The following is a 16,168-nucleotide window of genomic DNA, read 5'->3' as shown; positions in this document are numbered from 1 at the left end:
TTCTCACTAAAACCAGGAAGATAGAGACATAACACCAGTTTTAAAGTCCCACCTCTGGCTCCCTGTAGCTCAGAGATTAGACTTTATAAACTAACATAGTTTATAAACTATGTTAGTTTATAAATCACTGAACGGTTTAGCACCACAATACCTTAAAGATCTGTTATTGCTGTACCAACCGTCTAGACCCCTCAGATCTTCTGGTTCTGGTTCTGCTCWGCATCCCCAGAACCAGAACCAGACGAGGAGAAGCAACATTCAGCTTCTATGCACCACAAATTTGGAACAAACTTCCAGAAAACTGTAAAACAGCTGAAACGCTGAGAGCCTTTAAATCTAAACTTAAAACCCACCAGTTTTAGTTGCTTATGGCTAGATTAGGGTTAGAGAGCCGGTTTTGATGTCTTCGATGTTTTTATCTCTACTTTTCATCTTTTTATTAATTTCTTTTCATTTCTCTCACCGTTTCCGTTTTAATGATGTAAAGCCCCCCGGAAAACGTCCCAGTTAAACGACGTTTAACTGAGGTTCTACGGGTTTAGAGTCCCAGTTGACGGCGTTTCAACCAAAAACCTGGAGGTTGGAGTCCTTGTCAAACGGTGTTTTTGACTAAAGTCCCAGAGGGTTAGAGTCCCAGTTAAACGACGTTTAACTAAAGTCCTAAAAGGGGTTTTAATGTTTTTATCTTTTTCAAAATCTCTCTCACTGTTTATTCAATGCCACATGCCGTTTTTATTTTAATTATGTAAAGCACTTTGAAATGCCTTGCTGCTGAAATGTGCTATACAAATAAAATGTGGATTGATTGAGACTTTAGCCTTTCTGCTGCGTTTCCCTCTGAATAAGTTTCTGTGGTTAACGACGTACCTGAAAGTGATGAAGTATTTTATTACGCTTTAATGACGTTTAATTGAACCGATGAGATCCAATTTGAACAAGAACAACAAGTAAAAGTTACACTTAGTTAGCTGAACAACTATCAATAACAGAGCTGCTACTGAATTGCAATCGTTGCATTAATGAATCACTACATATGAAATATTTGGTGCGATGTGGACTTAGAATTTCACCACAATATTTTTGCGACAGCCTTGTATAATTATTTACCACGTTTTTTAGTGAACCGTTTTGCTGTGACTGTAAGACCACAAACACAAAGACCGCTTCTTAAAATAAATCATTTCTATTTGAGATAAGCTCGTTCCGGCAGCCACTTACTTTAAGAGACGTGATGTAAATCACTGAACTGTAAACACAGATTTCATTTCATCATATTTTTGAATTTACTGATATTTATTAATGCTCTTGTGGAAAAATCAGTGCAGAAAAAAGTGAAAATAACTGTTTAACATAAAGTGGCATTTATGGAAACGGCACAGTTTTTTCACGGGCTGCACAGTGGTGCAGTTGGTAGAGCTGTTGCCTTGCAGCAAGAAGGTTCTGGGTTCGATTCCCAGCCACGGTCTTTCTGCATGGAGTTTGCATGTTCTCCCTGTGCATGGTGGGTTTTCTCCAGGTACTCTGGTTTCCTCCCACAGTCCAAAAACATGACTGTCAGGTTAATTGGCCTCTCCAAATTGCCCCTAGGTGTGAGTGTGTGCATGGTTGTTTGTCCTGTGTGTCCCTGCGACAGACTGGCGACCTGTCCAGGTGACCCCGCCTCTCGCCCGGAACGTTAGCTGGAGAGGAACCAGCACCTCCTGACCCCATTAAGGGACAAGGGTGTAAAGAAAATGGATGGATGGATGGATAGTTTTTCACAATAAATGGTGAACAATATTCTATGGATGCCAACCCTGCAGGTATGTTGTAGCAGCTGAGATGTTTAACAGAAAGCAAAACAAACTGTGTGAATTTCAGGCCTTTTTAAAGAAGCTAGAATCAGCTTCTCCCAATTGGTGCATTTTTAGTTCCGTTTCGTCAAAATACATCAAGTTAGACCAATTTTAAAGGTCCAGAGTCAGGAAATTAGTTTGTTTATTCACGACCAGGAAATTTACTTACAGACTGATAAACAGCTGAACTTTGAACTTTAATTGAATCAAACCAATCAGATGGGCGAATGAATCAGAAACGGTTTGCAACATCAAGTTGTGTCGTCTCAGTTTGCTGCTTCGGTCTTGTGACCGTCTCCAAACAAAATGTTTACTCAGGACGACTGACTGTGGGGTCAGAGATGAGACTGAACGGCCGCTTCCTTCTGGCCGTTTTCACGCCGGCACAAAGGAAATGTAAAAACGGTGATCGGGTTTCAGTCCAGAACAGAGTCAGGCTCTCATGACCTGCAAAGCCTCCGAGTCAGCAGCATTCAGACAAACGCCGAGCGGGAAGCCTTCGCCCTGGAGACGTTTTCTCGGCTTCTCTCACGTGTTTCTGTTGTGTTTCACAACCTGCGAATGAGTCGCCTCAGAAGTTCCTCATCCGTTCATCACAGCCAGTGGCGCAACTACACATTATTCAGGTGGATGCGAAAACATAGATCGGCGCCCCCCCCCGACCGAGGGAAGGAACGTCAGGGTGAAGGAGCGACGCTCACTCAGCCCCCCTCCGAGGCGACGATACGTGAAGGGTAAAACTCGCTACGTGCGCGAGGTGAAGGAGGGTAAGGCGCGCCAAAAGTGTACGGGAAAACGTCATCGGCGCGCCGCCCCCTCCAGACGGAGTTTTGGCGCCCCCTCTGGTGCTGCGCCCCTATGCGTTGCATACCCTGCATACCCACTTTTTGCGCCACTGATCACAGCTGCTAAACCAACAAACCAGCAGCTGCAACTCGCAACGTCAAATACATCAGCAGGGTTTAGTCATAACAACAACCAGTGACGTTGTAGGGTTGAAACGATTAATCGTGAGGAAGGATGAGAATTAGTCAGCAAATATTTACTTCAGAATGGATGTGACAGGATTCTTCGAACAAGTCAGATGTGTTTTCATTTGGACGTTTTCCAGATGGCAAGAAGAAAAACTCGCCGGAGAGACTTTATCAGGGCTGAAACAATTGTGATTAATCGTTCATTTAGTAATCAATTAATCATTAACAGAGTACACAGACTCTTCAAAAGGCTATTTGAAGAAAGAATCATGCATTTAGACCACTAATGAAACCCAAAGGATAAACATTTTGCTTTAAAGATGAAGGAAAACCTTCTTTGTTTGTTAATATGTTCTAGCTAGTACTTTTAAAGTGCTACGGTTTTAGTTTCACCTGGTTCAAATTCTGTGGAAAATATATTTGTGAATTTATTAAGTCACATTTTGCTATTCAATTAATCAGTAAATAAGTTAAATAAATAAATAAATCAGCCATAAATTGTTAAGTCAAGCAGAAAAAGTCGAGTTTATGTTGCTACCAATGATCACTAAAGGAAAACTGTTAAGTCAGTTTAGGCAATAAAATGTTTATTATTTACATAAATCATCATATTTTTTATGCATTTCTATTGTATAAAAACACTAAAGTGGTTAAAACGTTTGTGCCAGTTATTTTAATCTGATCACCCTACTAATGGTCCGGATGGTTCTGAACGTTTGGACCTCAGAACCAGCTGCGGTTCTGAACATGAAGTTGCACCATGTGAGTCACAGAAATGTGCTTCCCCACACGTGACGCTGTGTTTCTGTTTGCTGGGCTGCCCCTCACGCACAAGTTGAGTAATTTTGGACCGGCGACATGACGCTGCGCCACAGGTCAGTTATTAATAGCCCTGCTGGGAAAACATTTCCAGGGCTGGAGGTTCTGTTTAGGATCTTTTTCTTTCACACCAACAGCTTCGACGTGTCGAAAACAAAGAACTGGAGTTTTGTTTTTAATGAAGGAGGCCATGCAGATTTTTTGGAAAATGTTTTATTAGGCTTTAAAATTAGGCCGTTGTTCTTTTTTTAGCTTTTGGGATTGTTTTGGGTGGGAGGTCTTTACTAATCTGGACTATTTGAAGTTGTCAGCTAAACTTTTCAAGTTTTTACTATTGAAAAGTACAATATACTAAGAAAGCATGAGAAAAATATACTCTCATTATAATCAGACTGTTTTAGTCATTGAATTTTATCTTGTACAATTATGGAGAGCGCTTTATCCCACGTCTCAAATTTCTGGATTTTTATTCCCCACTGCTCCTTAAGTGCATAAAAAATCTAAACAATCCCACTTTTTTGGTCTGGATTTAATCTGGTCCAATGTCATGTTTGCTATTAAATAATTCTGTCTTTTATGTGTTTGATTTTTTTTATATCTAGGACCTAAAAGCTACATTTTTGTTTTGTACCTCAGCATGTAGCAACAGGCAATTAAACACATTGAATTAAAAGGAGTCAGATAAACCCCATTTTGTTTGTGGTTTTCATTGCATGTAGTTTTTATTTATCATTTCTGGCTGTTATGGGTTTTTTTTTGCATCTCCCAGTTCTTAAATTAAAACTCACAAAATTAAAGTTTGTTGGTCTTTGAGGGGGAAAACTTGCATTATTTTTGCAATTATCAATACATTACTTGAAAATGGCCTCAAAACAACATTATCATTTATCGCAATAATTACTGAGACAATTTATCAAACAAAACTAAATTTATCATGGCTGGTCTGACTGCAACATGCAGAAGTAAATATGATGACAAACTAATTTTTCACTTTCAAGTTGCTTTTAAATGTGACGTACAAATAAAAACAAATAACTGTAGAAACTGGTTGTTGTGCAATCTGCAAATAATTTTGCTACATTTCATAATCTATATAGATTTTGTTGTGTTAAAACAAAGTTTAGACTAACAGAATCAGCAGGTCAGGCCTTATGGAAAGTGGAAAATCGGTTTTGGCCGATAACAGCCACATCAGTGCATCATCTTTAGTTTACATTCTTAACAGAATGATAACAATTTTAAAGAAACAAAAGCCAAAGTGGAATTTGAGCAATCTTCTGTTTATCTCCACAGCTGATCAAAATAAATACCAAACCTGGTGAACAAACTGACCCACAAAGGAAATTCTTGTCTTCTGCCCCCCAATCCTGCAGCTCTCCTCCTCTCTGCTCTGCATTTCGACACCACTTTGTTTTCCTGCCTCTGCTCACATTCAAGTAAACACTAGAGAGAGCGAGATAAAGGGAGGCCAGGCTGTGCAGCAAACAGCCCCCATCCCACATTTAAACCCTCATTTAACCCCCGCAGCAGCACTGACGAATGTCGGAGGCCTAAATCAGCTCACACAGACACACCAATGGTCAGAAATATCCCTGCTGCACGCAGAGAAATTACAGTTATTTTTGAAACGTATACGTGTGTGCAGATGAAACCTGACAGAAAACAGGGCAGCAAGTCGTAAAAGAAGCAGAGACTCACCGAAGGTCCTTCTTTGTTTGAAGGTTTTCTCTGAAGACATATTGCGTCAAAGTCAGCTGGCGGCGTTAAAAAGCAGAGTCAACACGGGATAAAAGCCAAAAACAAACAAAACAAAAAGAAATAAAACATAAACTTAATGCCAGAAAGAAAAGCGAAGGCTTTATGAAACGTGGAGGTCGTCCTGGTGGCTGAGTTCAGAGCTGCTTTAATGTCGTCGCTTCCTTCCTGCCTCGCTCTGTTTTTATCGCTCTGGCAAACAAAACAAACCTGTCAGCTGACCTCTGACGTCACGCAGCCTTCCGCGTCTCCCATTGGCTGGTCACCGCTTCAATTCAGTTCCGTTTAGTTTAGCTTAATGCAGCTAAAGATGTGGATAAATAAGATCAATACACACAGAACTGAACTAATTAGACATGATTAATTTAACGTTTTCACCCATCAACTTATATATGGTGCTAATTAGACCCTCTAGGCGTTTAACGGAATGAAACAGACAGTTTAATCGCAGTATGCTGATTATTTTATTGATGCTGCTGTTGCTCAAACGAGACTTTAAAATTCTGTCAAAATATGTGTTTTTACTTTTCACTGTTACAGTGCTGTCCAAAGAGCTGAGAAAGTCTGTGCTGCTCAGTCATGAGCCCGTTTGGGAAAATGAAAATCAGTTTTGCAAATCGGATTACAAGACAGATTTTTGAACAATCATTGATGTTCATCCTGCAGCATCTCAAATGTATCTTAATACTGAAAGATCTCTTTACAGAAATGTCCTAGAAGCTTTTATCCCATTTCAGGATAAAAAAAATATTGTTTTTATTATTATGTGTCCATCATTATTTGTATATTGTTTATTGTAATCTGAAGTATTCCAGATTCACTCACTTCTGAATCTGCATAAAGTAATCTTTGTTTGTGAGTTGATGATGACTTTTGTTAAATCAATGAATAAACGGACTGATTGATTCATTCATTCATTAATTGATTCATTGATTGATTGATAAGCCTATACACTGCATCACAGTGGGTTAAATTCAGATTTAGGTTAGTTTCCTTGTACATAAATTAAATAAAATCACTCCAGTTCAGTTTATTTGCAAACTAACAACTGAAATCACTCTGAAGATGCATTTTGTTGCACTCAAAACATACAAATTCAAATTAAGTTCAATAAAAAAAATTTTAAATTAAAAATGTACAATGTAAACGGGACAAATTGGAAGTTGATTATGCCCTGCCTGCGACAGACGTGTCCAGGGTGACGCCGCCTCTCGCCCGAAACGTTGGCTGGAGAGGCACCAGCACTCGACCCCACTAGGGACAACTAGGGTGTACAGAAAATGGATGGATGAATAAATGGATGGATGAATAAATGGATGGATGGAAGTTGATTACTGTTGGACTGTTTCATTTTAATAATTCAGAATCACTAAAGTTTGACTAATTTGATTTATTCATTAAAAGGCACCAATTAACGAATAAAGTCGTAACTTTTTATTTAATACAAAAGGTCGAATTCAAAAAGTTTATTTCCATTTGATTCATTTAAATTTAATTTAATTTACTGCAAAAGCACAAACAGCCAACTAATATCACAATGATGAACAGAAACCAGCTAAAATATTTTAGTTTAATTGTATTTGAGCTCTTTTTAATTAATCAGTTTGGTTTTTAAGGCATATATTCAAAGCTAAAGTTAATCTGCAAATGAGTCAAACAGAAACCTGGTTACATATGATCTATCTGAAATATATGGATTCTTTAAAGTCCAAGTAAAATAAATACTTAATTAAAAATCACCAGTTAATTTTAAGAAAGGAGTAACAGTACTATAATCGGAATATAAAACGGTCAAATGCTGAGGTTTAGTTTCAGGGTCATGTCCAAGATAAGACAGCACCAGCATGTTAAAAAATTATTATAATAATAATAACTCAAAGTCAGCTTGTAAAGATAATCTTTCTGGTGAGAACAAAAAAGTAATTTGATTTATCTGCAGGGGGATTTAATTTAAAAGCTATTAATTGAAATAAATTATTTTTAATACGTAATAATGAGAATAATTTAGTTTTAAAATCGGCTCCTTATTTGACCATGTAGGTAAAACGCCACTAAAATCTGAAAAATCGTTAAAAATCCTCATTAAAGTGACAACCTGAACAGGCAGGTTGCAGCGACACTGTTTGACCAGCAGGGGGAGCGCTTTGACCGCTGTAGCCGAAACGTCTGTGGGGTCATGGAGGAGCATCTTCATTCAGCCAATACACTGAAAAAACAACAAACATCTTATTAGTTTACATGTCAAAATCACTTGGTGGAAGAGGGGTGGGGTGAATAAATCAGGAGTTTGATCAATTAGCCTCTAATTGTTGGCAACTTTTATAGCAAACTGAACAAAACGCAAAAAAGTTTTAATAAAAAAGAAGAAAAATGATATAAATAACAATCATATGATAACTAATACTAGAGGGATACAATAAAATAAATGTGGACTTTTTGGACAAAATAATAAAACAATTAAACAGAAAAAATAAGATTAGCAAACAAAAATGTTTAAGAAGCTATAAAAAAGAAACAAAAAAAGAAATATAGTTAATTTAACAAAAATTTACATTGAAACAGGACAAAAAAAAAGTTTTTTTGTTTTGTTTTGTTTTTTCCACAAACAACTTAAAGGTTTCTGTTCCTACTTTGGATAATTATTTGAATCATTCATCCTAAGACAAATACCTGATAAAAGTGAAGCTGATCCTTTTACTTATTAATAGCCAATATGTGGTTTTCTGAAGCAAAATATTAAAATTAGAGTTTCTTATGGGTCATAAAGCACAGAGCGAGGGGCGCTGAAGTGACCTGCTGAAATAATATTAAATTAAAATTATATTTACAGTTATTTACTGTTACTTCTGTTTATTTATCGTAATTGTTACAAAGGGAAACACCAGATGAGTGTGCAGGAAGTCAGCTTTTCTGTGGGAAACTTCTGCTGTCCTATTTCAAAACAAAATCTAACGTCTTTAATCGTAAGTTGACTTCAGGTTTTTAGGAGACTCACGACTGGTATTGCTGGTGCAACGTTTAATTTAGTGGTTATTTTGAGAGGCATTGCTACACGAGGACAACAAACCCAGCCAGTTAGAAGATGGCTGGGTTGCATTTCTGGTTGGGTTCCTATGACAACCCAACCAGATACGGTTGGGTGAAATGTTCCAGGAAGTTAGACCTGCAGCAAAGAAAACCATTTTTTAATATGTGGTTTAAGGGGCTGTAAAATGGTATTTTTGAATGTATGTAATTGATCTGAATTTGTCTGTACAATTGGATTGAATTCACTTTTTTGCAAAATGCCTCACGACTATTTCTTGTGAATTGGTGCTATAAAATTAATCCAAATGTTTTCATTTCTTTTAGACTTTTAAAGAAAATAAAAGTCTATGTGGCAGCTTTTCTACCATCCTATAGAGAATAGCTGTGCTGTTCTTTTTGCTTCTCAAAATGCAATGTTCTTTGTCACTATTTCGAACTGTTAGCAGCAACTGGCTGTGCTAAAATGCTAATGCTAGCCTATACATACACAGGAACAAGTAAACAGTTGATTTTGAATCTTTTTTGTATTCCTGTGTTGTTGTTTTTTACAGTTCTCTGGCATTTTATCCTCTTTCTGGACATCAAAAAAAACTGCAGTGACAATAGTATTTATTAACTTCCATCAAATTCCTGCAGCATCCACCTAGCTCTACTGCAGTAATAATGCCAGACTGAAGAACAACTAAAGATTTAATTTTGTTGTTAATTTAGATGCTTTATAGCATATCTACATTTGTGATTTTTGTTCTTACTTTTTAAAAAAAAAAATTGTTTCTCTTGCTAGTATTCTAACTTTTAGGAGCAACTAGCTGTGCTAACGTGCTAAAGCTAGCTTATCGTTTTAGCTATTTTTTTATTTCTCTAATATGTATATGCAAACGCAACATTAATTTTTTTAAATAACAGTTTAAATGCTAATATATTTTAATTAAAATATGTGAATGCCGATCAATTTGCCATATCAATCATCCACCACAAGTTGGCGATGAACCCGGATGAAGTGAGGAGAGACACGTTTCTTTTGTTTATTTGTTTATTTGGCTGAATGGTGACGTTTGTGGACAAACATCGTCACGTGTCTCTGTCATTGTTATTTCACGGTAAAGGAAAAGAAAAGTGGAACAGAGAGACGCAGCTAGCTCACCTCGTGTGATTTTCTCCAGGTGATTCAAAGTATTTTCTGTTACATCAGCTCTGCTGGTTTCACTCTGCTCGTTCATAAACAAAAGACTTTATATTTGTAGGTCCACCCTGCTGTGAGACCCTCTTCCACCTGTGAGACCCTCTTCCACCTGTGAGACCCTCTTCCACCTGAACCCCCCCCGACCGGGGCTCAGTCAGGTGTTCGTGCGCGAGCGTGTTATCGGGAAACATGAGTGTTTGTACGTGCGCAGAAATGAAGCCAGTTAGAAACCGTCTCCCACAGTCAGGCTGTGTTTCTGCCCCAGCGGTGCGGAGCCCAAAGAGCGAAGCAGCATCTCTACCTCTGCGCGTCAAACACAGGTGATAACGCACCGAGGCAGGAGCGGAGGAGTCACAGGACGGACGCCTGTTTCCCTCAATCAAATATTAGCTGTGAATACTTGGACCTCCCTCCTGCTCTTCAGGGGGTGGCGTGATTTCACAGGGGGTCTCTGTAAGCTGTGTAGACGTGTGAAATGAAATGTTGACACTAGTCTATATGTTGCAGCGACGAAAGAAAAACAATACCAGTGTAGCTAAGACCCAGGTGAAGGTAAACACAGGTAGTTGGTTTACAGTGAAGCTCCAGCTGAATTGTTTCTGGAGAAACAATTCACATTTTTGCACATTTGAATTGTGCAAATATAAATATATACCCTATATATATATATATGTATATATATATAATTTAGGAGTGCAGCGATGTATTGGTGCCGATTTCCTTAATTTTGGGAAATCTGTAATCAGCCGATACTTGCATGCGAAGTATCGGCACGCAAGACTATGTGACAACTTTTCTACCATCCTTTTTAGACCAGCAGAGGTCTAAAAATCTTCTCCTCTCTTCTGCTCTACAGTGGGAGAGGTTTTACAACTCTGCGAATTTCTGCTACATGTAGCAACATTTCAGTAAAAAAAAATCTCATTGGTATCGGGCAGAATCAGAATCGGCAGGTCAGAATTTTTAAAGATCGGTAACCAGCCATTATTAAAATGTAGGCTTTTGTACACTGTAAAAACACAAAAAGTATTTTTGGTTTAGTTTCTCTGTACAAATAAGAGAAAACTAACTTGTTTATTTGTTGTTGCATGAAATCAAAGTCTTGTAAAGCTGATTCTGAAAACTCACATGGTTTCCAACCAGATGATAACATAAATAATAATAATCAATCAGTTTGATCAGATCAGTAGTTTCAGCTGAGTTGATCTGACACCACTGACTTGAATTCATCTGATTATTTTGTGCAGAAATACAGGAAAAATGAGTTGTTTTAAGGGTGAAAATCTTTTTCTTTCAATAAGCTGAACCCTGCAACCTCTCCCTGCTGGAACATCATCTGGATGGATAGAGTTTATATTTATAAACCATTTATTTTATGACCCAGTCAACATCTCTCTAAGGTCTCCTCAGGCTTTAAAGGAGAGGAATTAGATTTAGACTTTAGGTTTATGGCGTTGCTCCAGGAAATACTAATTATTTTAGAACCTCTTCGGTTTATTTTTTATTTTTATTTTTAACAGTCAATACGCCTTGAACTCAATCCCCTTTGAGAATAAGCAAGTGAAATGTCATCATCGAAAGGGCAGAAACTCAAGAAGAAAAAAAAAGGCGATTGATAACCTCGCAGTTATTCCTGTGAAGCTAAAAGAAAAACAGCCCAGCCTGCGGTTCAGGGTCAGCTCTGCTGCGCCAGCTTGGAGAAATGCGTGTGTGGTTCGAGACGTTTCTGCGAGGGACGCTGCAGCAGGAAACACTCAGGATTCTGGACGCTTTTTTTTTTTTTTTGTTGCGTGCGCTGTTGCCAAGACAACAGCAATTAGAAAGCAGAGAGCGGTTATGTTGCCATGGCAGCGAAGGTCAGGGAGAAGGCTCCGAGTTTTACCTGGTTCTCAGGAATGAGACGGATACAGGAGCGTCTTCTGTTTCGTTTTTTTAAAAATTATTTTTATGCGGAGCGGTTTGTTTTCTGTCCTGTTCAAGAGAGTTTGGCTTGAACTTTAACCCCACGAAAAGCTATACATGTGTTTGTAGAGACGGTGGAGCAGCAGAAAATAATGTCAAGTGGGGGGGAAAAAAAAATCTAAATTACGATGGTGAATAAGGTTCATTGTACATAGAAAAAAGAAGTAAATTTATACCAAACTAATGATTTTCTTAACCTCAGAAAAAATAAGGAAATTTCTGAGCTCCAAAAGTTGAAACGTTTTTTACTACCTATATTTAGCTTGCTAGCTAAATACCTAGCAATATTTAGCTTGCTAAATAGCTAAATATTTAGCTTGCTAACTAAATATTTAGCTAGCAAGCTAAATAATTAGCTACCCTGCCAGCATGCCTAGGTGGGCTCCATATGGGGAAAAGGAGGGCAGACCAGATGGGTCCCATATGGGTTTGCTGCGGGTTCCACAGTGGCCCCACATGGGTTTGCTCATGTAGGGCCACAGCCCACATGGGTTTGCCCATTTAGGGCCCACATAGGGCCCACGTAGGCTGTGGCCCTACATGGACAAACCCATGTAGGGCCACAGCCCACATGGGTTTGCCCATTTAGGGCCCAGGTAGGGCCCACATAGGCTGTGGCCCTACATGGGCAAACCCATGTGAGGCCACCATGGAACCCGCGGACAAACCCATATGGGACCCACATGTCAGCCCTCCTTTCCCCCACATGGGGCCCACCTAGGCATGCTGGCAGGGTAGCGGGCTAAATATTCAGTTTCCAAATTAAACAGTTAAATATTTAGCTAGCAGGGCGAACTTCTAGTTTATAAACTCAACAGTTAGCTATAGCTATAGTTTATATCCTTATAAACTATTTATCTTCAAACTAAATATTTAATTTGTAAATCCACAGTGTCTTGAATGCCAGTTTGACACTAAGAAGCATTTAGCTAACAAGTAAGTTAAATATTTTACTTGCTAGCTAACCACGTAGTTAGCAACTTGAATACTTACCTTAATTCTAAATATTTAGCTGTATGATGAACATTTAGTTAATCAACTAGACATTTAGCTGAATAATTTGATTTAAAACTATTTAGTTCCAATCTAAATATTTAGTTTACAGAGCAAACATTTAGATAAGCTAAATATTTTACTTGCTAGCTAAATACTTGGCAAGCTAACTGTTTTGCTAACTTGCTAAATAAGCATTTTAAGCCTATAGATTTAGCTAGTAGATTAAACAAATAGTTGACAAACTAAACAGTTAGCTAAATAATATGCTTAAAAACTATAGGTACAAACTAAATGTATAGTTAGCAGGCTAAACAATTTACAAAGCTAAATAATTGGCTTAGAAATAATTTAGCTCCAAACTAAATATTTATTCAGCAGATGATCAGCCTCTCTAAACTAATGCAAGCTAGTACACTGTAAAAAAATGTGTATTTTTAATAGTGATAAACAGTAAAATTGACAAGAAACATCTGTTAACTATTAAGAATTTAAAGCTGCTGATTAACTGGTGAAAACACTCATTTATATATTTTACACGTGTACATTCATTTTATAGGTTGTATTCATGTTGATTTTAGAAAAAATATTTTCCTTAAGTTAAAACATTTTTACAGTAAAACATCGACTCTAGCAGCAATTTGAATCACAAAATCAATATTGATGCCATCTAACAATGAAAGTAAAAAATATTTTACCCATAAATTTACAGTGGAATTTTGCCAACCACATTTTACTGTAAAATGTACTTCTTTTTTTACAGTGTAAATGATGCTGATTTTTCTGTAAAGAACCTCTGAAGTCTCAACAGATGACTTTATGGACGACCCCGACGATCCTTTTCATGGGACTGTGTTGGGAAAACAGAGTGTCTTCAGTCAGAGGCATCTTCAAACTCACTGCAATACAGACTGCTACGAGAGATCCATCCATCCATCCATCCATCCATTTTCTATGTGGGGTCGGGAGGGTTGCTGGTGCCTCTCCAGCTAACGAGAGGTGGGGTCACCCTGGACAGGCCACCAGTCTGTTGCAGCCTATGGGAGATCTTTCCTGCCAACAACCATCAGCATCTACAATAACTCTTTGAATTTGAGCTAATGAGTTACAATAACATTTACTTTCCCTTTGGGATCAATAAAGTATTTTTGAATCTGAAAACAAATGATTTTCACTGAGAAGATTCCAGTTTCTGGCGCTCCTGCATCTCTTATAAGTGACCTGTTTGCTGTGTGTCCTCCCGCCATGACAGTTTCCCATAATTAGTTGATTATCACAGCTTGTTGTCACACAAACACACTGTAATGACATAACATGGCCTCTTTTAGTCCTTCATCTGCATTTACTCTGCAGTAAACGCTTCGCTTCAGTCAGTCGGACACACAAACGTGAATCGGCTGCTCTGTGTAACCAGAGGCAGCAGAACACTTAATCCCCTCTGCACCTGCTTTCCACCTCTGCAGCTGGCCGGACGGCTGCACCTCTCGGCCCGTCGTGTGTTTGTTATACATGTCTGTGCAGCTCCGGGGTCTCTGCTGCTGCTGCTGCGACCATTTGCATATTTGCAGATTTCTGTCCGTGCCGGCGTGTGATTAATGATACATTTGAGCTAAGCAGGTGGAGAACAGATGGATGTTATGATCCCATACGCTGCAGAACAGACGGCAGGGATCAGCGTCAGGGTCACAGCCAGCGACACCTGAAATCGGTTTTTAGCTCTCCGTGTGTGTATGAGCGCGGTTTGGGAAGTTAGTTTATAAATCAAGAAAATACATAAAAGATCTGCTGTTGTTGGATCAACCTTTCAGAACCTCTCAGGTCTTCTGGTTCTGGGGAAGCAGAACCAGAAACATGGAGAAGCAGCATTCAGCTTCTATGCACCAAAAATCTGGAGCAAACTTCCAGAAAACTGAAAAACAGCAGAAAAACTGAGTTCCTAAAACCCGCCTGGTCAGAGTTGCTTTGGAAACATAATAAATGAAACATTGACCAACATTTTTATGTGTAACGAAGATTTTCTGTTATTGGTTTTCACAATTGTTGACAATTTGATTTGTTTTTTTTTATGTTGTCACAGAGTAAATCACTTCCAACTGCTTCGTTGTTGAAATATGCTGCACAAATAAACTTGATTGATTAAATTATCTTAATCTTATTGGAAGATTTTAACTAATATTTTCCCATAAAGTTCAGCAATTAAGTTTTTACGAAAGGCTTTATTGTTAGACGTTTTGTTTCTCTGTGGTACTTGACAAACTATAATGTTTGTTACTGGTTGAAATGTACTACACAAATAAACTTGATTGATTGAACTTGATTGAAAATTAACAGCAATAATTAGTTATTTAGTCCGTGGTGAGTGAAAATATGTCATTTTCATCATGTTATAAATCAGCAGACTCAAACTAAATACTTAATTATCAAGCTAAACATTTAGTTTGAAGCTTACATTTTCATTAGCACACTAAATATTTTGTTGCTAAACATTTAGGTTTGAAGCCAAGTATTTAGCTAGCAAACGAAATATTTTGTTTACACACTAAACATTTGCTAGAAAATATTACATTAAACTCCAAATTAATATTTAGTTAGCATGCTAAACATTGGCTTCAAACTAAATATTTAGTGTAGATCCAAATATTTGGTTTTAAATAATTTTAGCATTCAGCTTTGAAACTGTGATCTTTAAAAACCTCTTTTTCTTTTTATGCAGACTAAATAACAAAAATTATTGCTGTTAATTTTTGACAGTGTAAAATGTGTGTGTGTGTGTTTTACAACGTAAGCTTGATGCATGATGGGAAAAAACTAAAACTAAACAGATTTATCTTCCAATTCTCCAATACAGGTGAACGTTTAGGATTCTTTAGAGAGAAGAAAAAGAAGTCAAACCTCCTTGGTGATAAAACTTAAAAATCAATTTTTATTGGCTGTAGGATATGAAGAGTTAAACATTAAAAGTAAAACAATAAAAAAAAATTAAAAGAACCAGGAAACGAGAAAGAAACAGAGGAAACAGAGAAGGAAAGAGGGATCCTAAGGAATCTGGAAAAGTATGGCAGGATTTTAAAGTCTGGAAAAAAAAAAATCTATGTTCCTTATCCAACATCATCCGACCATCTGCCCGTTTTTCTTTTTTGGTTTCATATTGAAATCCAGCTGTGAGAACATCGCTGAGTCACTGAATTTAAAATCCAGTGAAAACTCGAGTCTGGACGTTTGCAAACCAAAATGTCCAGGATCCCTGAGTGAGGAGCGGAGGACGTCTCTCCTCCGTCACGCGGAGACGTGTCTCATGTGGAAGTTGACCACGTACTCCGCATTGGTCCGCTGAACGGAGATGGCGAACGGCTCGAAGGGATGGAAGGTGAAGGCGACCAGGCGCCGCACGGCGTGGTTAACGGGGCGGCCCAGGAGGCCCGCCTGGATCTTAAACTTCAGCAGGCCGGCGTCGCGGGCGTAGAACCTGCAGAGGCAGAGCGGCGCCGTTAAACTGCTGCATCCAGCCATGTCTTTTTGTTTATTTATATTCATTTATTTCCATTAATTTTCCTTAAATGAAAAAAACAGTATATGTGTTATCAAATTTATTATTTTTTATTTAAAAGATTATATATATA

At 38.0% G+C, this 16,168-nt stretch overlaps 2 protein-coding genes across 2 annotated transcripts in view; both read right to left on the bottom strand.

Moving 5' to 3' along the window:
- The window catches only part of map1lc3b (microtubule-associated protein 1 light chain 3 beta), a 12,740-nt gene extending 7,158 nt beyond the window's left edge, over positions 1-5,582 (bottom strand). The window contains exon 1 of the mRNA XM_008436547.2: positions 5,327-5,582. Coding sequence (XP_008434769.1) covers positions 5,327-5,366 — 40 coding nt within the window. The 5' untranslated portion in view covers positions 5,367-5,582. The remainder of the gene's footprint in view (positions 1-5,326) is intronic.
- A 9,862-nt stretch (positions 5,583-15,444) lies between these two features.
- det1 (DET1 partner of COP1 E3 ubiquitin ligase) overlaps positions 15,445-16,168 on the bottom strand; it is a 7,907-nt gene continuing 7,183 nt past the window's right edge. The window contains exon 9 of the mRNA XM_008436546.2: positions 15,445-16,014. Coding sequence (XP_008434768.1) covers positions 15,825-16,014 — 190 coding nt within the window. The 3' untranslated portion in view covers positions 15,445-15,824. The remainder of the gene's footprint in view (positions 16,015-16,168) is intronic.

The sequence above is a fragment of the Poecilia reticulata genome, linkage group LG19 (genome assembly GCF_000633615.1).
Source record: "Poecilia reticulata strain Guanapo linkage group LG19, Guppy_female_1.0+MT, whole genome shotgun sequence".
In the NCBI taxonomy this organism is placed as follows: domain Eukaryota; kingdom Metazoa; phylum Chordata; class Actinopteri; order Cyprinodontiformes; family Poeciliidae; genus Poecilia; species Poecilia reticulata.
This window is presented reverse-complemented; position numbering and strand designations above follow the sequence as displayed.